This window comes from Dermochelys coriacea, chromosome 10 (assembly GCF_009764565.3).
Source record: "Dermochelys coriacea isolate rDerCor1 chromosome 10, rDerCor1.pri.v4, whole genome shotgun sequence".
Lineage (NCBI taxonomy): Eukaryota > Metazoa > Chordata > Testudines > Dermochelyidae > Dermochelys > Dermochelys coriacea.
Window position 1 is genome coordinate 82138547 of NC_050077.1, and position 22981 is coordinate 82161527.

Sequence of the window (22981 nt, forward strand, 5' to 3'; positions counted from 1 at the left end):
CAGAGCATTAAACCAGTGGCCAGGTTGGCACTGTTATTAGAGGACTTCATCTGTAAAAGCTTTGGAGAACACATAGCACATAAGATCTTATATAATCAAGGGCTTCTTATACACCCAAGAGCTTATCTGCTGACATAGGAGGCAGTTTACATGATTAGTTTGCACCGACACACAGTAAGTTGAGATCTGAGCTGCTCCAATTAGGTAAATGAAGATGTATCTTTTTTACTGCATTTAAGCTAGTTAAATAAACATATCGATCAGTTTGTACATAAGCATGCTGGAAATGCTGTCTTTGCGTCCAGCTATTAGAATGAATGTGAGACTCTCTGTACAATAGTTGTATGTGCTTAATGCATTATACACAAATAGTATGGGCTAAGTTTTCAGATGCCTTTAAACCAGCCCCTAAAAATGTGTGCAAATTTTAGCATCAGCAAAACTGTAGGCACGCTTGCATTTGGCCATGAACATTGATACTCAGCTACCAACCTGGGTACACAAATGCATATCAGTTCAACCAAAATAGGGGTTTTTGTATGTACTGCTGCATGCATAACCGTTTTGCAGGTGGAAGAAATCAGAGGCCCTGTTTGAAAATCAGGGCCGACAGGCTTGCAAGCATATTTCATGTAGATGAACAAGTTGTGCTTCACTGCATTTGGAGGATTAATGAAGTCTCCTTTACAGGGCAGTAGATTGCTACACGTCAGATGCCTTAGGGAGGAAAAGAATGAGTTCCAAATTGGAGAGTCCAGTATAGTGGGGACAGGGAACATCCCCTGCCACTGGAGGGGAAGTAGCTTGCTTGTTCCTACCACAGTGCCCCTTGTGGCGGAGCAAGGGATAGCAATATTGGGCTTTCAAGGGGGGTCTTCTCCAGATCTCCTTGGCCTCACAGTATCTTCTGTTGAGGACCATTGGTGAGAAGAAATACTGTATAGGAAATGCACCTGCACACTAATGAAATAGAAACATGATTGAGTTGCTATTCTTTCTTCAAAGCTTAGAGGGTTTTTTATCTTGCCAGAGCTGAGCTGAATGTCAGTAAATAATGCATCCCAGCTCTGTTTATTAGTCTCTCTGTGAACTGGGCAGTGCCCTTCCATTTCATAAATCCTTTACAACTGCCTGAAGTGCTGCCATAAATCCAATCTCGCTCCTTATCACCACGGTAAGAAGAAAAAGAAATACTCATTCATGGCTGGGAATGCTAGTGCAAGTAAATCTTTGCCCAGTGCACCAGTGCACCTGTCATACCACAGGCTACTCTGGAAGAAAAGGAATCATATGATTCTAAATAGAGTAGCTATGAACTCTTTTTTGCTGTGGCTATTGAATAACACTGTCTAACTGCCCTGGTGTGACATACTGGGGTGCAATCCAGAGGAGTGAGGGTTCTTTGTCACCCCTGCCCTGCAACCTTGGGAGCCTTACAAAGCCTTGCTGCAATAGCTCCCATCTGGGGCGCTTACAAACAGCCTTCCAGCATGCAAGCCACACCCTGAGTGTCTGTGTGTAACTGCAGCCTGCCAGCCACACACAGGTACACTCGCTTTCACCAGCCTGGGTTACTTCTGCAGGGTGCCCCCAACACACTCCCAGTCCTGGATTCCCTCCCCCAAAATGTATGTCTTGTACAGCCCAGGCCTCTCCTAGACAGTCCAAATATATTAAGTCCATTATTCTTTTAAGGGAATAATATACACCAGCTCATTAACTTAAAGAGAGTTACTCAGACACTTTAACTTAAACAGACTGGATTAGACAAAACAATAAAGGAAGTTTATTAAATATAAAGAGATAGTTTTTAAGTGAGTACAAGCAATGAGGCATTAGAGTCAGAAATGGTTACAAGAAAAATAAAGATAAAACAGGTTTCAGAGTAGCAGCTGTGTTAGTCTGTATTCTCAAAAAAGAAAAGGAGTACTTGTGGCACCTTAGAGACTAACAAATTTATTTGAGCATAAGCTTTCGTGAGCTACAGCTCACTTCATCGGATGCATTCGGTGGAAAATACAGTGGGGAGATTTATATACACACACAGAGAACATGAAACAATGGGTTTTATCATACACACTGTAAGGAGAGTGATCACTTAAGATGAGCCATCACCAGCAGGAAGGAGGGAGGAAAGGAGGAAAACCTTTTGTAGTGATAATCAAGGTGGGCCATTTCCAGCAGTTTACAAGAATGTCTGAGGAACAGTGGGGGGTAAAGATAAAACACTTTCTAGTGCCTAACTTAACAAACTATATTCAAGCAAAGTTTCTCACCCCATGCTTTCAACAGCATTATGGACCAAACTCTTCAAGACTAATGGCTGTTTCTTTTCCCTTCTCAGGTACAAAGATTGAGGAGGGCAAGGAAAAGAGAAAGGGGTCTCTTGGGGTGTTTGCCACTCCTTTTTATAGTTTTCTTCCCCCTTTTGAGATACATTTCCAGCTGAGAACCAGGAGACAAAGAGTCTGTGTGAGACCCTGCTGGGTTTTTTCACCTGTGTATGCTCACATGCAGGTTTCCTTTTGTTTCCTCCCTTCCCGCTTTCTGCTTGATGACTTTTTTACTGCTTAAATGCAAATTAAGGCAAGCACACACTCCTTTGTTCAAGACAGGCATAACGTGCACTATTAACATGTAACTTCACACATAGTGCTGCTGTACACATTTTACCAGGACATTACTGATTAGCAAGTTATGAGTTTTCAAATGATTCTGCACACAGCATACTTTGTACGGATTATTACAATAGTGTGTAGGGTGTGAATACAGGGGTGCATTCCATCACACGTGGGCATGATTATTGTCTCCTAAATAAAACATTACATGCTGAAAAGTAAGAGAAAAAAGGTCTGGTATCATTGCCAGAAGGGCAAGATGATGTATAACTTCAGTTTTGCTGTCTGAAATCTCTGCCCTGGCACAAGGGCACTGAGAGCAATGGAGTTACGCCGGGGGAGAATTTGGACTGTGGCAGACTTTGTAGACTTTTTGATGGATGTGTCAATTTTTTTTATATTTAAAAAAAGGAAAGGAAAAATGTAGCAGAGAGAACCAATGTGTTACCTGTAATGATGAAGCAACCACAGTATCATTGTAGCAACAAATAGGTTTATTCCACACAGAAACTTAACAATGGCTTGCTCAGCAGATCCCTATATTTGTTTCTCTTTTAGGGCCAGATCTAACATCCATCAAAGCCAATATGGGAAAACTCCCACTGATTTCATTGGAAGTTGGATTGGAAACTTGATGTGCAACAGCAAACCATAAAAAATTGCACCGAGCCCTGCTCATTTGCTATCCATTGTAGGAGCTGTAGACTGTATTAATAAATATCTGCAAATGTACAGATTAAGATGAAACATTAAGGCCCCTATTCAGCAAACTTAAAGCATCTGAATAGCTCCATTGAAGTTAAGGGGATGACTTATATGTGTAATGTTAGGCAGGAGTTTAAATATCTTGCTAAATTGGGGGCTAAAAAAGGATAAATGGGCAAGGGTCACAAAATTAGGATTGAGGTCTTCTTGATTCAGGAGTGCTTGGATTCAGGGTTTTTATTCATTCAGGGGAAGGAAGGTTTGAGGTCATTATATTGGTTAACTTGAGGGGAAGTATCCTGCATTGATGTACACCCTGTGTAATCAGTGCAGAATTTGGTCTGAGGAATTTAACATTCCATGAGTGTGATGATCAGATCTGGCAAGCACCTCCCTGGAAAGTCAGTGCACCTGTTTACTATTGCACTGGGTATTTCCCTAAGCCCTGTAGTGGTGGCATTTCACGACCACATCACAAATGGCACCGACAGCTCTGTCACATATCTGATAAATTTCAGCAAATACGAATGAATGGAAGAAAAGATACTTTTTGTTGCAGTTGTTCTGGAAGATGTGTTGAGACACAATGGGCCTGGCTTTGATTTTATTGTGGCCACAGCACAAGCTGCATGGGTGGAAGAGAATTCACGTAGCCTCAGCAAAAAGGAAAGCAAAGGAAATTTCTTGCTTGTGTTGTTACAATTTGAAAATTCTCTCTAGGAGCATTGGGACACTTATAGACAATCACACTAACAAAAACCATGCTGTAGACCAGAGGTTCTCAAACTGAGGTCCGCAGACTGAGGGTACTCCAGGGGGTCTGTGAGACATGTCTGGCTCCAGGGGACACGAGTCATGTCTGGGACTGCCAGCCCCGCTGATCAACTCTTCCCCTTTCCTCCCACTGCCTCCTGCACGCTGCGGAACAGCTGTTTAGTGGTGTGCAGGAGGCGCTGGGAGGAAGGGGGAGGAGTGGGGATGGGGCATGCTCGGGAGAGAGGGTGGAAAGAGGCAGGGAAGAGGAGGGACAGGGGTGCAGCAGGGGTAGGGGTGGGGCCTTAGGGGAAGGGGTGGAGTGGGGGCAGGGCTTGGGGCTGAGCAGGGGTTGAGCCCCCCGGGGAAAATTAGAAGCTGGCTTGGGGGTCCGCAAAAAATTTTAAATCAAAATGGGCGTCCTCAGGTTACTACATTTTGAGAACCGCTGCCGTAGACTACTCCCCTAGCAACTACAGAACATGGTTTCTGAACACAATTGCTGTGTTAGGTATGGACACAAATATTCTCTACACCTCTATTTTCCCAGTATCAATGTTTAAAATTACTCCAAGCACAAGGGCGCTTTTAGGCCCAAACATGCCTGGGAATCACAGTCACTAATTATTATATTACAGGAACCAAAATCAAACTGCAAAGAGAGCAGCGAGAGGTTTTCTCCCCCTAGATAACCTTTACTAGGAAGATTTTGTATGTGACCACAGGACACTAAATGTAAACTTGTTTCTGCTGCATGCATCAAACCCATAATTGCCAAGGGGGTGACAGCAGCATTTTTTGTGTATTTATGGACAGGTTTCCTTGAGGCTCGTCACCAGTGTCAAACATTAGTTGTGTTGTCCATCACCAACACACTGCACATGTGTGCCCGGGAAGAGGTTATCTGCTGGGTGGGGTGTGCACTGTCAGACGGGGGGGGGGGGGGGTAGGGGAGGCAATGGGGCTGGGGAGTGGAGGGAGGAAGGGAAGTTAATTTACTGGACTTTGCTAGGGGCTGTAAAATACAGGTAAAATCAAACAGAAAAAATTAAAATGAATGAAATATACAAATCTGTAATGAGAAAAGCTAAACCTGTGATCTGATTTCAGCAATCCTCTGCATTTCGTGACATGATTTCCTGGTTAGTGGGACAATTTAATCTGGATTATCTACTCACGTGGCAGTTGGAATATCATTTTTAGCATCAAGGACCAGATCAGGGACACAGTGTTCATCCTCATTGCATCCATTCCAGAAAGGCACCTTAAGGGGAAGTAACAAGAGAAATCCAAATGGCGTTTTGATGTGCACAGCACGTGCTGAGTGGAGTTTTCACATACTGTGCACCCACAACTGTGATTTTTAGTCAATCAAAGCCACAAACTAAATGCTTTAAAACAACAAAAAAATTAATACGGCAAATAAACAATACAAGAGAGATTCTTGATCATCTGCCCATATGAAAGGTAAAGGTGCAAAAGTATTGAGTTAAGGGATAAGTTAGCCAACCACCAAGTTTATCATTCAGATTGCTTTGGTTTTGCTTTTTAATTCCAATCTAGAGCACAAATATTTCAAACGTCAGTACAAACCATACATCCAACTTTCAAAGACTTCTGCTATATATCTAATCTCACCTGGAATATATGCTCCATTATCAGCTACCTTCCCTCTCTCTCTCTCTCTCTCTCTTCCTCCTTTGTTTACACTAATTAAGCTATTTGCTACTATGATTTTTAAAACTCTACATGGCAGATGCTCAGTTGGTGGAAATCAGTTTGGTTCCATCATTGACTTCAACTGGACTATACTAATTTACACCAGGTGAGGATCTAGCCCAAAATGTTTAGAGATTATAATAATCGTGTAACACGTATACAGCATCTTTTGTTGTGAGGGACCATAAAGTGCTTTACAAACTATACATAAGGGGTTACTTTGTCTCGCACAGAAGCAGCCTTCATGTTATAAAATGTCGATGGTTTAGCAGAGTGCAGCAATGTTACACAACAATTTAGGACAGGAAGTGAAGAATACTGTACCCAGCTGGAATTACAGGAGGATCTGGGATAGGCAGAGTGTAGGCACTCCGGTTAGGATCTGGGGTTAGCACCTCACCTCTTGCAAACACAGCCATGGGTTCCTCTGTGAAATGGAAGGCACCTGCATGGGAAATCTCCTGACCCATAAGTCTTAGCTACCTGCCAAAGATTTAGAATTATATCTCCACAGGTAATATTTGAACATAAGAGCCCCAGGGCTGCTCTTATCAGATTGGCTCTGCAATAGGGGAGCATACTGGTATTGCACACTTTTGAGTTGATTTTCTATTCTCTGCAGAGCTGCCTGGCTCCAGGGGGTGGTTTTAACTTATGCCACTGCTACACGATCCCTTGGGAAACTGGAGAATAGGGACAGCAGAGACTGTTCCTATGACACCCCCTTTATGGCTGTGCCCTCTCCTCCCCTTATGCCAGGGGGCTAGTTTCTGGCACGGGAGGTGATGGAGTTGTTCCTGCCAGCTTTGCACTAATCTCCCCTGTACCAGGGGAATCTCCCAATGACAGTCGCTGGGTGCTTAGGTTTGTTTTGCTCCATGTAGGCGCAAGTGGCACAAAGTGAACTTGCTGGACCATGGAATCCAGCCCTTTATTGTTATCCATTGACAATTTTGCTTCTGTCAAAGCCAGGGGAAAAGGTTTTAATACCACTGGCTCTGATGTGAGTGAGGATAAGGCTCTAAGTGATACCAATAACATGGATTCTCATATGTGCCATGGTTCACAGAGAAAGGAATAACAAATATGCATTGTGCAGGTAGGATATCACTGAGATTTACTGGAGCAGGCATGCTCCAGCAGTTGAGAGTCAGGAGACCTGGCTTCTCCTTATGACTCTATCACTGGCTGGCCATGTGCATGTCTACACTTAGAGTTGGGGGTGTGATCTGCAGCAGGAGGAGACATCCCTGGGCTAGAACTGAGAGTAGCCAGCTCAAAGTACAGACAAACCCTATGTGACCTTAGGCCACTCGCACAACCTCTCTGCGCCTCAGTTCCCTCATCTATAAAATGGTGAGAATAAACCTTAGCCACCTCCATAAAGAGCTTTGAGATCCTTGGGTGAAAGGTGCTATAGATAATTAGTGCAGACTATTGCTCAGACTGATTCTGCAGGGGGCTATCCCACACAGAGTACTTTCCTTCAAGGGCAGTGACCATTACGTACAGAGACTTTAAATGCAGTTGGCCAGCCATCATCCATCATGGGACCGTGGTCGGGATTCTCCAGCCCATATTCGACTGAAAATGTCACAGGCTTCACATAGTCTGCTGTGTCCTACAAGCAGAGAAAATAAGAACATAAGAACGGCCATACTGGGTCAGACCAATGGTCCATCTAGCCCACTATGCTGTCTCTGATAGTGGCCAGTGCCAGATGCTTCAGAGGGAATGAATAGAACAGAGTAATTTTGAGTGATCCATCCCTTGTCGTTCAGTTCTGGCTTCTGGCACTCAGAGGTTTAGGGACACCTTGAGTATGCAGTTGTGTCCTTGACCATCTTGGCTAATTCTTTTTTGAACCTTACAACATCCCTTGGCAATGAGTTCCACAGGTTGACTGTGTGTTGTGTGAAGAAATCCTTCCTTATGTTTGTTGTAAACTTGCTGCCTATTAATTTCATTGGGTGACCCCTGGTTCTTGTATTATGCGAAGGGGTAAATAACACTTTCCCATTCACTTTCTCCACACCATTCATGATTTTATACGCCTCAATCATATTCCCTTTACTCATCTCTTTTCTAAAATGAACTATCCCGGTCTTTTAAATCTCTCCTCATATGGAAGTTGTTCTATATCCCTAATCATTTTTGTTGTCCTTGTCTGCACCATTTCCAATTCTATTATATCTTTTTGAGATGGGGTGATCAGAACTGCATGCAGAATTCAAGGTGTGGGTTATATCATGGCTCTGTATAGTGGCATTATGATATTTTCTGTTTTATTATCTATCCCTTTCCTAATAGTTCCTAACATTCTGTTAACTTTTTTGATTGCCACTGCACATTGAGTTGATGATTTCGGGGAACTACCCACGATGACTTCAAGTTCTCTTTCTTGAGTGGTAACATCTAATTTAGACCCCCATCATTTTATATGTATAGTTGGGATTATTTTTTCCCAAGTGCATTACTTCGCATTTATCAACATTGAGGTACTTAACAAAATATTTGCTATTAGTTTTTGTGTTCTTAGCGAGTTGGTCTTCAAATTCTTTTTGGGCCTGTTTTATTACACTTTTAAACTTCACTTGCCAGGGTTTGTGCTCCTTTCTATCTTCCTCACTAAGATTTGACTTCCAATTTTTAAAAGACGTCTTTTTGTCTCTAACTGACTCTTTTACTCTGCTCTTCACCATGGTGGCACTTTTTCAGCCTCCTTCCTGTTTTTTTATTTGGAGTATACATTTAATTTGAGCCCCTCTCATGGTGTTTTTAAATGGTTTCCATGCAGTTTGAAGGCATTTCACCCTTGTGACTGTTCCTTTTAATTTCCATTTAATTAGCTTCCTCATTTTTGTGTAGTTCTCCTTTTTGAAGTTAAATACTACCGTGCTGGATTTCTTTGGCATTTTCCCCTGTATAAGGATGTTAAATGTAATTACGTTATGGTCATTATTACTAAGTAATTCAGCTATATTCACTCTTAGACCAGATCCTGTGTTCCATTTAGGATTAAATCAAGAATTGCCTCTTCCCTTGTGGGTTCCAGGACACGCTGCTCCAAGAAGCAGTCGTTTCATGTGTCTAAAAATTTTATCTCTGCATCCCTTCCTGAGGTGACATATAACCAGTCAATATGAGGATCGTTGAAATCCCCCATTATTAATGGGTTTTCTGTTTTTGTAGCCTCTCTAATACAGCATTAAAAATGTGAAGATGTTTTCCACAGGAATAGTTGGGTGCAATGAAAATACAAACCGAACCATGGTGGAACAATTTTTTACAAAGTAAATGTATCATAGTTTAACACACTTTGCATTCGTCTTCTTTCATCTCACAGCTAAAGAACATTACAGAGGTGAGACAACAAACACAGCCTCTTACTGTTCTGAGATTGCATGCCCGCCTCCTGACCCATACAAATAAAATGTGAGGGGAGTGTGTGTGTGTGTGTGTAGAAGTGAAAGGGGTACTTAAGAGTGCAGAACATCTGCTTTGAAACAGTTGATCATCACAAAGAGTGATTGTTTATACCACACCAGATTTCCCAAACTGTATCAACTGCGTATAGAGAGACATACTGGCTGCCCTTGACTTAATGGACCAGAAACAAAGGTGCAGATGTTTATATGTGTGTGTGTGACCTTTGAACATCTGGCTCTAGAAAATAATGCCAGAGAGAAACTTATGAGCAGAAATTAATGCAAATCACTCACTCAGATTCAAACTTCAGAAGCAAACCTTCCCAAATTTCACAGAAGTTTGAGTCTGGGGATTTGGCCTGGCTAGCTGTGAATTTCAGCTCCAGATCAGGATCCAAATTTCCCCAAAATCTGAGGGTATATGGATCCAGGCTTTTGTTCAGATCTATCTCCACTTGTAATTTCTCATCATTTAGTTTGGTCAATTTTATCATATTTCTTTCTTGGCTGGGCTTTGCTATGCAGAAGCTTTAATTAGCTTCTAACCCAAGAGCAAGAGGAGCCTACTGGTAGGAGAAGTGCACAAAGTGAAAAAGTCTGGGAAGCCAAATGAAAACATCTGGTCCTGAATCAAAGTCACCAGGTGTGTTTGTCCTGAGTTCAGAACCATTGGGACTGGTCCTCAAACATGATTGATGTAGCCAGGTATGAATTCCATCGATTACAGCACTGAAATGATAAAAGGCTTTTAGGAAAAAATAACTAGAGATTGGGAGGAGTTCAGGTCCCCTACCGGCTCACATGGCAGACTGAGCAGCTATAAAACTTCAGCAGCTCACTCGAGCGGATTTCATCCTTAACCACATCAAACTCAGCAATAATAAATCCGGATTTGGAGATAAAGTTTAGCCTGGTTTCCAGCCATGTGATGTACTCGAGGCACTTCCGCTTGGCTTATATGCCTGCTTCCTGATGTGATTCTGTTTTGCATGAAGATACTTACCAAGACGTGAAAATTTAGCTTGTCACAGTGTTCTTGTCCTGCAGACAATGTGACCAGCCTATGAGTGTGCCGGTCGCTAGTTTCATCCAAATGAGCCCGTGGTGTGTACCTTCGCTCGTCAATGGTGGCATTGTATTTTAATCCTGAAAAGGGAAATGTTTGATTCTGATTTCTTTCTACTGTTACATTTTTATGTGGCAAAGCCTCCGCTCTGCCCCATCCTTTCCTAGATCACAAATCAACATTCTCCTACCAGAATAAAATTAACATCTATGAATTGTCAATGCATGGAGTCAAAATGACATCAGCAGAGCTTATCAAAGCCCCCTTTTTAAAAACAAGATGCTAATTCAGAGGACTGAAGGCAACTTTTGGTTGTTGCCACTTTGCCCTTTTAAGAAGCTGGCCGAATCACAGGTCATGTAAGGCAGCAGTTCTCAACCTTTTTCTTTTTGAGGCCCCCCCAACGTGCTATAAAAACCACAGCCCACCTGTGCCACAACAACTGGTTTTCTGCATCTAAGAGCGAGGGCTGACCTCAAGGGTAGCAAGCAGGGCAATTGCCTGCTGGGGCCCTACACCACAGGGGCTCTGCTGAAGCTACATTGCCCAGGTTTGGCTTCAGCTCCGAGTGGCAGGGCTCAGGGCTCCGGGCTTCAGCCCCAGGCAGGGGCTTTGGCTTTCTTCCCTGGGCCCCAGCAAGTCTAATGCTCGCCCTGCTTGGCGGCCTCCCTGAACCCTGCTCCTGGCCCCCGGACCCCTGGCTGAGAACCACGGTTGTAAGATATAAAAAGACAGCCCTCACATCGTACTGTATCTGCACATATGGAACCCTGTCCATTGTGTCAGCCAGCTGGTGCCCAAAATGATTTGTTTATGTATGTTTCTGCCTAATGCTGTAACATGCACCATCTACAAGCCTTGGAGCTCAGCTCTTGTACATCCGAATCACCACAACGTCTTTACAATGAACACCTTGGTAGGGGAGGAAGGAAAGCACAAAGGCAGCCCCATCAATCATGCCAATCCAGCCAAGGATCAGAAGATGAGATTGACATCTAGGTGCAGGCTTTGTTAGGCTGGCTAACAGAGGAAGTAAATCCCAGAGTGGTGAGTCATGAACAGTCCACTGAGCCAATGGTCTCCCAGAATTAAAATCAAGGGGCTGTTAGCAGAAGACGAGTTCAATGGTCAGAAAGAGAGGTAGTTTCTAAGGCAGCCTAGACCCAGGCTAGAGTACGAAGGGTTTAACAAATCAAAATTAATCCCATGAATAGCACTGGAAACCAGACTATATGTCTAATATGCTCCATGTGACAAATATATCAAGCAGACAAGCAGCTGGACTCTCCACCAGCTGATGCTCTCAGGTGTCTAAGAGTAGCCCCCTGTAGTGCACACTTCAGTAATCTGACCTGTAGGTTACAAAAGTTATGGATAACTGTGGTGAGATCAGAGGGGAAACGCACAAGGAAAAGAAACACCAGCAATACCTGAGAACCTGGGAATCAGGGATTTGGGATTCTGGAGCCACTTTAGGCTTTTTAACAGACATTCTAGATGTATTTACATTCCTGTTTCAACAATCCACCATATAAAAGGGTCATTTCAGGACGCAGATTAATAATACACAGGCTGTTTAAACATTTGTCTGCTATCTAGCCACATGATGCACCGCACTGGTTCTGAAAGTAACCTTTCTGTTTTGCATGCCATCCCTTACACATGAAATGAGAGAGCATTTTTCTTCTTAAATATTGTTGTACATCCCCCCATTCCACCACACCACAACAAACCCCCAAATGGCCTGTGTTAGTGCTGTGCCAGAACCAAATACCCTGCTAGTGCAATGCTAAAAAGAGATTGATGATCCAAAGTCTAAGACATTCAGAATTCAGCTTCTTTCTTCTCTTGTTTCCGTTGTCCCTCAGCAGCACTGTACTTCTGAGAGATAACCCTCTGCATCTCGTCTCCCTTCTAACACATTTCTGTGTCACCCTCTTCTGCAAGCTCTAAAATTACAGGGTGAGTTACACACAGAATATCATCCTCGATCATTATAGAGGAAAATCCTGGCCCCAGGGAAATCAATAGGAATTTTGCCATTGCCTTCACTGAGGACATGATTTCACTCATAATCTAAGCCCTGGTTGCAGCATTTTACTATACATTGTTGGGGGGTTATTATAGGCCATGCTGCTTTTGCTTCCTCTTTGTTCTAGCTGAGTCCTGGGCTCCTGTGTGAAGACTCCGGGTCATAGCAGCGAGCAGTGTTTTAAAGCCAAGCAGGATCGACCGGCTCATAAAGGCTCTTTGTGATGTTAGCCAAGTATGTAGGCATATGGCCCACAGATGTACTGTGTGGATGCAAGACCAAGGCAGCAAACTCTCACACACAGACTCTGCAAGAACCTTGACGAGTCCCACAGCACATCTTTGGGAGGACTCCCTTTGTAAACCAGGATGTTCCAGAGCATGGTGGTAGCCAGGTGAGAGACTTAACTCTGCAGCCTAGATGGCTTTGCGTCTTGATCTTTACGAAGATCAGAGCAGAGGTCAATCCTGAAGGAATTCGACGACACTCAGAACAAGCACCGGGTAGACTGTGCTGTGCACTGACCTGCCGCGCTGTTGGCAACTCTCCTTTCAGGGAGGCTGGGGTCCCCCTACTCCCTCTACATCACAATCCCCAGAACCTCCACACATTTTTCAATCTACGCTTATTTTCTTTAATAAAACTTGCACAGCGATTAATTGTGGCTCCATCTTGCATTTTCTGCTTGATGGTGAGAGCTAACTGTGCTAATCTCCCTGAGGACTGGGATCATTTTTACGAACACAGTGGCCTACAGGGGTTTGTGTGGACTGTTGGTAACAAGAGCTTTATGTGCCGATTTCCACCGTTTTCTAATGGCAAAGCTTGGATTTTGCAAGTGCCTGCAGAGTGTACAGGAGGAACTGCCAGACTTTGCACTCCAGTGGAGGGGTGAGCAGAGGTTACACATAGATGCTAATAGGGTTACGTACTAGGTGCAACCCCCTGCACTGAGTAGTGGTAGATCTAAAGGGCGCGGCACATCTACTCCGTTACTTGCCAGTGAGCAGGTCGAAAAGGGGTGGGGTTTGGGTCGAGAAAGGGCCAGGTCAGATGTGGCTGAGCACACGCGTTTAGTGCTACCCTGCGCCTAACAAGCTCTTAGCTCGTTTTCCTCTCCGCCTCCGCTCCTGCGAATAGACAGGAGCAGCTTGGCAGTGCTCTTCCCAATGCAGGCCAGGTAAAAACAAACCGACAAGGTCAATTTTCACAAGAGCAGTGGAAAAATCAGAACGGGAGCCTTCGCTTACCCACACTTGCTGTCTGAAAATGAGTCGAGAGGAAGATGGGAGTGAAGCAGACAAATGCAGACATGCAGGTGGCGTCCTTCCCGTTTCGCTTGCAGTCTTTGTTAAAGATGTTGATTTTGGAGGGTTCAAACCTAATGCTGGCATTGACCTGGACAACACTGCGGGACCTAGGGTGGGAACAAGGTACACGAGTTATACCGCAGTGCTGTGACTCCTCTTTGGACACCTAAATGGGTGTCTACACATAGGTTTTGCAGGGCCCTCCCTGGAGTAAGATGTGAAGCATCCCATCCAGATGCAGATTAAGGTTTCGTGGGGCCCTGGAGCAGAGCAAGTCGGAGGGCCCACTCCCCACACCTTCCACTTGCAGTCCTGCCCCCATTCAGCCCTTTCTGACTACGGCCCTTCCCACAGCTCCACCATGGTTCTCCCCCTTTCCCCCATGGCCCCGCCCCTGTTCTTCCCATTGTCCTGCCCCATTCCGCCCCCCACTGTGGCCTTCCGTTTGTTCATTTCTCCCCCCCCGACTGTGGCCCCAAGACCGGAAAAGCTCTGCCTGCCCCCACCCCCCATCCCACCAAGGCCCTGGGCTGTAGCAGGGAGTGAGAGCTCTCCCAGCCCTGAGGCCGTGGCAGGAAGTCAGGGCTCCTCCAGTCCCAGGCCACAGTCTGGGTTTGGGGGCTGGGGTTTCCTCGCCTTGCCTGTCTGCCCAGTGCTGCTGCCAGGGAGCAGAGCGGGATCGGGCCACGGGGGCTTCCGCCGTACATAGCCCAAAGTACACCATAGTACATTCCGCCCTGCATAGCCCAAACCACACCAGCCTCCTCCTGACTACATCGTAGGGTGACCAGATGTCCCGATTTTATAGGGACAGTCCTGATATTTGGGGCTTTGTTTTAAATAGGTGCCTATAACCTCCCACCCCCGTCTCGATTTTTCACACTTGCCATCTGGTCACCCTACCTACATATGACAACCCCACCTAGTTGCAGCAACCCCTCTTTAACACAGACACTCCAAGGTGGTGACTGAGGGTGAAGTCACCGGCAGGAAATTCAGGAACTTGAAGAGGCTCAGGTGATGAGCTAGACATGGGATAGGAGGAGACGTGACCAAGAGAACAGCAAGGAATGAGAGTGCTATGCAAGGCTGTGTCACATGACTAAGCATGGCCTCAAGTGACGACATACCACGATCAGTCTTCAACAGGGAATCGGGATACGGTGACCAGATGCCTCGTTTTTAAAGGGACAGTCCCGTTTTTGGGGACTTTTGCTTATATAGGCGCCTATTACTCCCCACCCCCTGTCCCGTTTTTTCACAGTTGCTATCTGGTCACCCTAATTCAGGAGAGGAAATAACTGCAGACTGGTAGGTGAAGAATAACACTAATGAACATACAGCCAAGTTCTCCTGTGCAATCCCATTGGCTTCTATGGAGTTGCATGCTCACAACTGAGAGGACAATTTGGTCCTTTGCAAGTGGATAGCACTTTTCAGGACAGATCCCCAGGTGGTATAAAATTCATGCAGCTCCACTGAGCTGTGGTAATTTACATCAGCTGAGAGTCTGTCCTCCTGCCCTCAGGGTGCTTTCTGAACATTAGCTAAGGCTTTGATGTATTCATTTATTAATTAAATAAAACCAAGAGAGCTTTGGGAAACAACATGAAGTTTGGTTTTTGGTTGAAACTCCTGGGGAATTAATTATGAAATTCAGTGACGTTTTGACATCTTTTCATGCACAGCTACATTTCCAACAACATTCTACAGGAACAGTCCAGAACTCTGCTGCTTCTGAGTATATTTAGGCTTGGAAGAATTAAATCTTTATTGGTAAGTGTTGATTTTACTGTACACACACAAACCATAAAAAAAATAAAAATCTTTCCATCAATAATAATTGAAATTTACAGATAGGCAAAGTAAGAAAAATGCTGCTCGAGAACTCACTAAAATTTGATTGAACTATGTTTATTTTGTATATTTTGACATGTGCTATTGACAATTTGTGGTTTAAGGATTATAAAGTTTTAACTTTTTGAATCCTAATGACTACAGTCATTGAGTAATTATTCTCTGACCCTCCCCTATAATTTCCCACCGCTGTGAAAATGTAAATGGATACCAATAAAAAATGCTGACAACCCATAATTTTGCATAACTGTAATACATTTGAATTGATAAAAATACAAAGAAATAAATATTGATATCTGTCAAAATCACACACAAAAAATCAATTTTTCCAAGCCTAAGTTTATTGGATCATTACTGTAGACTACTACAGCGCTTTTTAAGGGTATAAAACTGGTCAGATTCTTGGAGAATCAGTTGTTCCCCTAAATGACAACATATTTCAATGAACTTTGGTAAGAGGGCAGTAACAAAACCCGGAGGCATAACCTACCATAAGAGCACAGCACTTCCAAAGGAGCCAATTGCCAGGTCTATGAGGCCATCTTCATTTAGATCTAGTTGACCATGGATACTGCATCCAAAATACATCAGGCCTGGAAGAAGGTCTACGGCTGCTATTCTCTGAAACGCACAAAAAAGAAATCCACTCTCATTTCTAGTATTCTATTACTATTACTATTATTTTATGCTCTTGTGCCTTGTCACTCATGAGACAAGCCGGCATTTCCCTCTCCGTCTGTCTAATGCCATGTTTCTTGACATCCATTCAACATATCCAAACCACTTCAGCCTTCTTTCTCGAATCATTGCCTTTGCACTCTGTTGGCCAGTCCTTTGTAACATATCACCACTGGTTACTTTGTCCCACCAGTGGACGCCAAGTATTCTTCACACATATCTCTGGTGGAATGTGTTAAGTTTCCTGAACTGAGTAGTGTGATACCATCTGAATGGAGTCTTCTGCATCCAGTCCTCCTCATTTCGCTCACTCCAAAAATACTAATATTGAACGAGTCATTTCTCTGACTTCTTGACTCAGTTTCCCAGCAATTCTTGCATTCCAGTACTCTATTCCAGCTTGAGTTTTAGCTGTTAGGATCTCTCATTTCAGGCGATGAACTCCCTTGTGGGTTTGGTGCACCACCTTCAGCCCTCCATTCAGATTCATTTGTTGGGAATCTAGTGTGGCATTGTGTAAAGGTGAAATCATGAATGGCAGTGTGTAAAGGTGAAAGTATATTTGTGAGCATGAACATGTGTGCGTGAAAACATAAGTGTGAGCACATGTGTGCATTTGTATGTGGGAACATGCACAAGCATGTGTGTGGGTGCATGAGTGTGAGTATATGTGCATGAAGATGGGTATACATGGGTGTGAATGCACATAAATTCACTTGCCGGTGCAAGAGAATGAGCCTGTGCCTAGGTCAGTCAGGCCTTAGTCTCTAACATATAGAGCTCATGGCTTTACAAAACATGCTCCCTGCTTTCTTTCTGAGTAAGTCAGGGGATCTAGAAATTAAAGTGGGATCTTGTGGAGTAATTACGCTTATGTGTTATGTTCAGTCGAGATCACTGAACTAACCATGGGCTTTAGAGCATTCAGAGCTACGTGAGTCACTTTCAAATGACTGAAGGAAAAGAAATTTACATAATTTGTTGGAAAAACAGTACATTTGCTTTCGAGTGGTATCACTCTTAGAACTTTCCACTGAAAATAGTTTAAGTGGGCGGCTGTGCCACTTTTCCTACTTCTTGAGAATGGTTCTACTGAGGATTTGAAGAACAGGTTGGAGGCTTTTATGAACAAGTTAAACACCTGTCAGAGATGGTCTAGGTCTACTTTAATCCTGTCTCAGTGCAGAGGGATAGCCCAGATGACCTCTTGAGATCCCTTCCACATATTTCCCCCCAACATTTCTGTGATTCTGTTTCACTTACAAAACCAGTTCCACCATATGAAGCTCTAAAAAATCCCATTCCTTTTTGATACATCTTTCATATCTCGTGTTTCAGCATGGAAACGTGAAGGAAATATCTTGGAACCAGTTTTACAGTCACATTATGGAACAATTAAACAGCGAGTGTGAAATCCTGGCCCACTGAAGTCAATGCCAAAACTCCCTTTGACTTCAGTGGGGCAAGGATTTCACCTCCAGATTTTGTCATTGGAGACTGATTTTATACTGGAGCCTGCTAAGTGACATTAAGAACAATCTGGGCAAAAGAAGATTCTCTGATTAATTAGTGACTCATGGAAAAAACAAGCTAACTTCCAAACACAGAAAATACTGGATAGCTAGGCAAAAGAATTACAAGTGCTAATAGAGATAGCAGATGTTCGGTGATGTGATAGTTCATGTTCTTGTATATGGCAGCTTCTCTCTGAAAAGTAGTCTTGCCAATGACCTCTGATGTACTTTACCTTGCCGAATAATTCACAGGTTGTGCCTACACTACACACCAATGTTGGCATCATGTGCAGTATGTGTAGCCACACATCACAGAGAAAAGCAAGCTGCGCCCAAACTGTGATGTGCAGCTACACGTTAGTGATGGACTCTGGCAGTGGGGAAGCAGTGCAGAAAGCTGTCTGCCGCTCTCCAATGCCAGAGCCTTTCACTGTGGTGAGGAAAAGCTCTGGCAGGGGGTAGGTAGTGGGGAAACTCCTATGCCAGAGGCTTTCCCCACTGCCGGAGTCTTTTCCTTTGATGGGGAAAGACTCCAGTAACAGGGAGGCAGCGGGACACTGCACTGGTAAAAATAGCAGTATAACCAGGAAGGCACGGCTGGAGTGAGCAGAGAACAGTGCAGGGTATGTACCCAGATATATGCTCACCCCCTTCATGAGTGTCTTTGCCCCATTTGCGTAAGCCATGCCTCACCATCTACACTGCTGTACCAGCACAAGGGGCGCGATGCACGTATGTGCACCTCACACCACCAAAAGAAGCTTGCAGTGCAGACATACATTAATGTAGTGGGGAATATTCCATTTTAATTCTCTCGCTGATTTCTGGTAACAGAGTAAGAACATAAGAACATAAGAATGGCCATACTGGGTCAGACCAAAGGTCCATCTAGCCCAGCATCCTGGCTTCTGACAGTGGCCAAGGCCAGGTGCTTCAGAGGGAATGAACAGAACAGGTCATCATCAGGTGATCCATCCCCTGTTGCCCATTCCCTGCTTTTGGCAAAAAGAGGCTAGGGACACCATCCCTGCCCATGAGATGGCATCAGGAGTAGATCTTGCTCAGGAAAGGTTGTCCAAGGGAGGATATGACACTACTATCTCTTGCCACTTCTCACTTTCAGGAACACTAAACATGTTAGCCCTCTCCTGTTGCTAAAGTCTATGGGAGACTCAAGGGTGAAATAAATAGATATGGAAAAAATGGGTAGGAAGAGATGAATTGAGATCACTACTGGCTTGTGAGCATCTGAGGCACTATTACCTCAGAAATGTTGTCAAATTTCCAAAAACTATTCCAAACCATATTTTTCCCCTTTTCAGGGCCTGATTCTCATTTCCACTAAATATACCACTTTCAGGGGCCGTAAAGTGGGAGAAAATCACACTTCTTCAAATTCACTGGTGGGGAAACCATGGGACAAGGGAAACCATACCTGCTTATACATCTTCAGGAGGCTTTCTTTGAAGCCGTGGAAGATATATATTGCTCCTTGGTGGTCATCTTCCAAAGGAGCACCAATGACGACATCGTTGTAGGAGTCTTGATTCAGATCGGGGACAGAGGCAATGCAAGAGCCAAACCTAGAATTCTGGTAGCTCTGCAAATCTTTCAGAGCTCCGTTGAAAACAAACTGGTCCTTCAAAGGAGAAGGAGAAACACCAATGAAGATGGAGGAACAAAAAATCCCAAATCATGAGACAACCAATCAACCAACTCCCTAAAAATCCACAGAACGAACACTCCCCCCTCCCCAAAACCTAAACAGTGATTGTACTCCACAAAAGGAGATGAGCCAGAAAATCCATGACTAGGGGCTTTGTTATTGTTATTGACTTCATGTGGAAGGACGGGGTGCAGTATAAGAGCAGTAGTCCAAGACTTGGGAGACGCATGTTCAATTTTCTGCTCTACCACAGACTTTCTATGTGATCTTGGACAAGTCACTTTGCCACCCTGTGCCTCAGTTCCCTATCTGTTAAATGGGGATAATAGCAGGGGTGGTGAGGTGAAAAGATCTCAAAGATCGTGAGGTGCTCAGATAGTAGTGAGGGGAGCCATGCACATACCTAAGCTAGGAGAGAAAGAAAGTGCCACAGAGATGGTTGCCCATTGTAACTAAGAACACCAAGCATTATGGACTCCTGGCCAGAACAGAGAATCAGGACCCCTGGATTCTTGTTTTGACCCAACCAAACATTGGCTCCACCATCTTGGTAAGCCACTTAGATTCTTTTTACCTCAGCTGACTGATCTATAAAATAGCGGCAAGATCACTTACCTTCCTCATAGGGGTGTTGTAAAGCTTAATTCATTAATATCTGTCAGGTGCTTTGAGATCTTTTCTACACATACAAATATTATTCTGTACCTATATGGCTGTAAGATCTGCTCATCTTGAGGCAAACTCTGCCCCCTGTTCTGCTGTGGGAGGGACGCAGCATTTTAGAAGCACGGGAATGTGCTCACCCACTGTGTACAGCAGAGCCCCGCATGCTGGGGGCTCATTTCAGCCCTTTGCACTGTGGTTTTTTGGGGACAGGGTGGGGCTGGGGACTCCACAGCTGGGCAGATCCCTGGATATTGCAACCTGTGAGGCTGGGGCGGAAGGTGTAAGCAGAGGCTGGCTCCAGCTCTGAATGTTTTTGCATTTCATTGCAAATTCAAAACAGGTGCTGTGCTCATCAAGTTTCGGAGCGACAGCCCATTTCAAGCAAAACTGCACTGTGAAAACAAGCAGCATTGCCAAATTGCTGATTTCATTAACGTTCCCCAAAAATAAAAATACCAAGGGCACAAAAGCAAGTCAAGAAAATTGTGTGAATATTTTGCCTGAAATTTTCCCTGCAATTTCACAGAGCCTGACTTGTCAGATTAGTTCTGTTTATTTACTCAGCATTACTACTACTATTATTTCAGTTTTAGGCATCCCCGTTGCTGTGGCCACTAGGGATGCTGTTTGCATAAAAAAAGGAAATCAACTGGCCATATTGCACAAACCTCTATCAAACAACCCAACCTAACCTACGACGTCTCAACCCAGAGCCAAGGAAACATGGGCCCAACAGGTGAGCCTTGAATGGGGTCTTGAAACCCAGATACTTCAGGCATTTGATGGAGAGTGAGAGAGAGTTACTTCTCTTGCCAGGAATCCTCCCATCAGTAACGCCCAATCTCCACTTTTCGAGAGTTAAAATCTAGGGACAGTGCCTCTGTTTATAGTCTTCACTGAGCAGGAAGTGCACATGGTTTTTTTTGGAGGCGAGGACATTTGTTACAAAATCTTCCTAACCAATTATTTACTGGCTTCCCTATGTCATAAACCAAAAGCAAACTGAGACCAAAAGGAGTTTTTCAAGTGTTGTTTTCAAATGTAACATTCCTCTTGGAGGTTACATAAAGTCTCCACACGTATGCGACACTTTCTGCTAATCCTAGTTTGGGTTTATGGAAATAATACAACATTTGCTACTGTGCGTCTCTGAACAGAAATCATCAGCTTTCACGCTAAAAGGTATATGTCTCATCCTTAACAGGCTTCCCTGTTTACTGTACTCAAGACGTACTCAGTGCCAATGTGGGAGATCTAATTTTACCATTGCATTGTCAATAAAAACTGGACTAAGTTTACAGCTTTTTTCAGCGCTGCCAAGATTTTAAATCTTGTGAAAGCTACAAGGATGTCCAAGAAAGAGGAGGAGGAGGAGAAGACATGGCTCTTCCTTTGTACGGAGTCTATTTTTGGTCATTACCTCAGAGAGTTTGGAATCCTAGAGGAAATCATAACAGAGGTAGTGCAATCTGCAAACAATTTCCCAAACAAGGAAGCCAGCATAATTCTGAAATGTTATTAGAAGAGCCTTTCCCACAATGAAGCAACAAGGAACCAGCAAATGCCACCACAAAGGCTCACATTGATGTCTTTTTTCCCTTTCTCATTCAATTACATGCTTGAATAATTGGATAAAAGGTTTGCTTGAGATTGTGAAACACCCATTGCTACAGGCTAAGTTCTGCAACCAAATACACATGTGGAAAACCAGCACACAGCCTCTGAGATGCTAAGCGTCCCCAGACAGGTGTTGAGTGCCGTCAACTGCCCGCATCAGGGCATTTGTATTTTCCTCTCAGGCACCTGGTACCAGGTGATACCAGAGCCCTAACGCCCAAAAGCCTTGACTCAGCACCAATCACTTCCTCACTAATGATGAGATGGCTCAGTCCCTTCTTCCTAGCCCACACCATTGCAATCTTTGAGCGTGCCCCGCACTTTACAGGCTGACTGAACAGGCTCTGATGGAAAGTCCCATAATATTTAAAAGGTTCTATAGAAACAAAATGGGATTTAAGTCTAGAAACATGGAGTCTGTACAGAATGTGATCCTTTTTCTAGCTGATTGGAACCCTTGTTACCATCTGAACAATCATATGGCTTCCACTGCAGGCATATCATTTTCTGTTAAAATCTATAGGATGATCTAAAAGAAGAAAAGAAAACTTTTCATTCTTTATTGGATTCTGTAGGGCTTTTCCATAAGGGCAGGGCAGCACACTTTGAGAGGCACCAGGACTCTGGGAATGAGAAAATGCTGACAAGGCAGAAGAAATGCCGTCCATGTTCCATGGGGCCATCCTTAAGACACTGGGAGCAGGAGATAGTCTGGCAAGAAGACCCTAGTGCCCCAGGGGCCTGATACAAAACCCATTGAAAAAATGGGAGTCTTTCCCCGGATTAAAATGGGGTTTCAATCAGGACCCAGAAGCCCATCCCCAGAGTGTGAGTGGACAAAGGGGCCAGTAGCCAGAAGACACATTTTCTCAAAGGGAAAGGCAATCCAACTTCTGGTATTTCCTTCCCCAAAGTCTGTGAATATGTTTGGAAGGACAATGGTTGAAAGGGACCCTAGGACAATGCAGTTGCACTTTAGTATGTTCTAGATTCCCTTCACTGGCATCAGAAAACCAGAATAGTTTATAAACAAGGAAAAGAGGCAAACTCGCTCAAAGTCTAGTAGCAGCCACAGCTGAGAAGGGCTTGCAAGTTCTGTGTCTCCTTTGGATTGTGACAAAAGATGCCAGGTGATCTTTGAAGGCAACTTGGCTGCACTTCTGGACAAGCCAGGTGTGCATGTGCCATGGCCCTGCATCCAGCCTGGGATACCCACTCGGTATTTTTGACAAGACTGCCGAATGGGACACCATGTGTAATGTGCCATCTACTTCGAGGGCCCAATACACCTCTCCATTCATCCATCTGAGCAGAACAGGTGCCCTTGGAAGTTTGTCTGGCCAAGCAGAGCT

At 44.2% G+C, this 22981-nt stretch overlaps 1 protein-coding gene across 1 annotated transcript in view; it reads right to left on the minus strand.

Annotated features, from left to right (window-relative positions):
* Window positions 1-22981, minus strand: part of ITGA11 (integrin subunit alpha 11) — a 167784-nt gene that overhangs the window by 46751 nt on the left and 98052 nt on the right. Inside the window, exons 14-19 of the mRNA XM_043493798.1 lie at window positions 19116-19319; window positions 15979-16109; window positions 13572-13738; window positions 10227-10369; window positions 7306-7416; window positions 5255-5340 (exon numbers count right to left, since the gene is read on the minus strand). Coding sequence (XP_043349733.1) covers window positions 5255-5340; window positions 7306-7416; window positions 10227-10369; window positions 13572-13738; window positions 15979-16109; window positions 19116-19319 — 842 coding nt within the window. The remainder of the gene's footprint in view (window positions 1-5254; window positions 5341-7305; window positions 7417-10226; window positions 10370-13571; window positions 13739-15978; window positions 16110-19115; window positions 19320-22981) is intronic.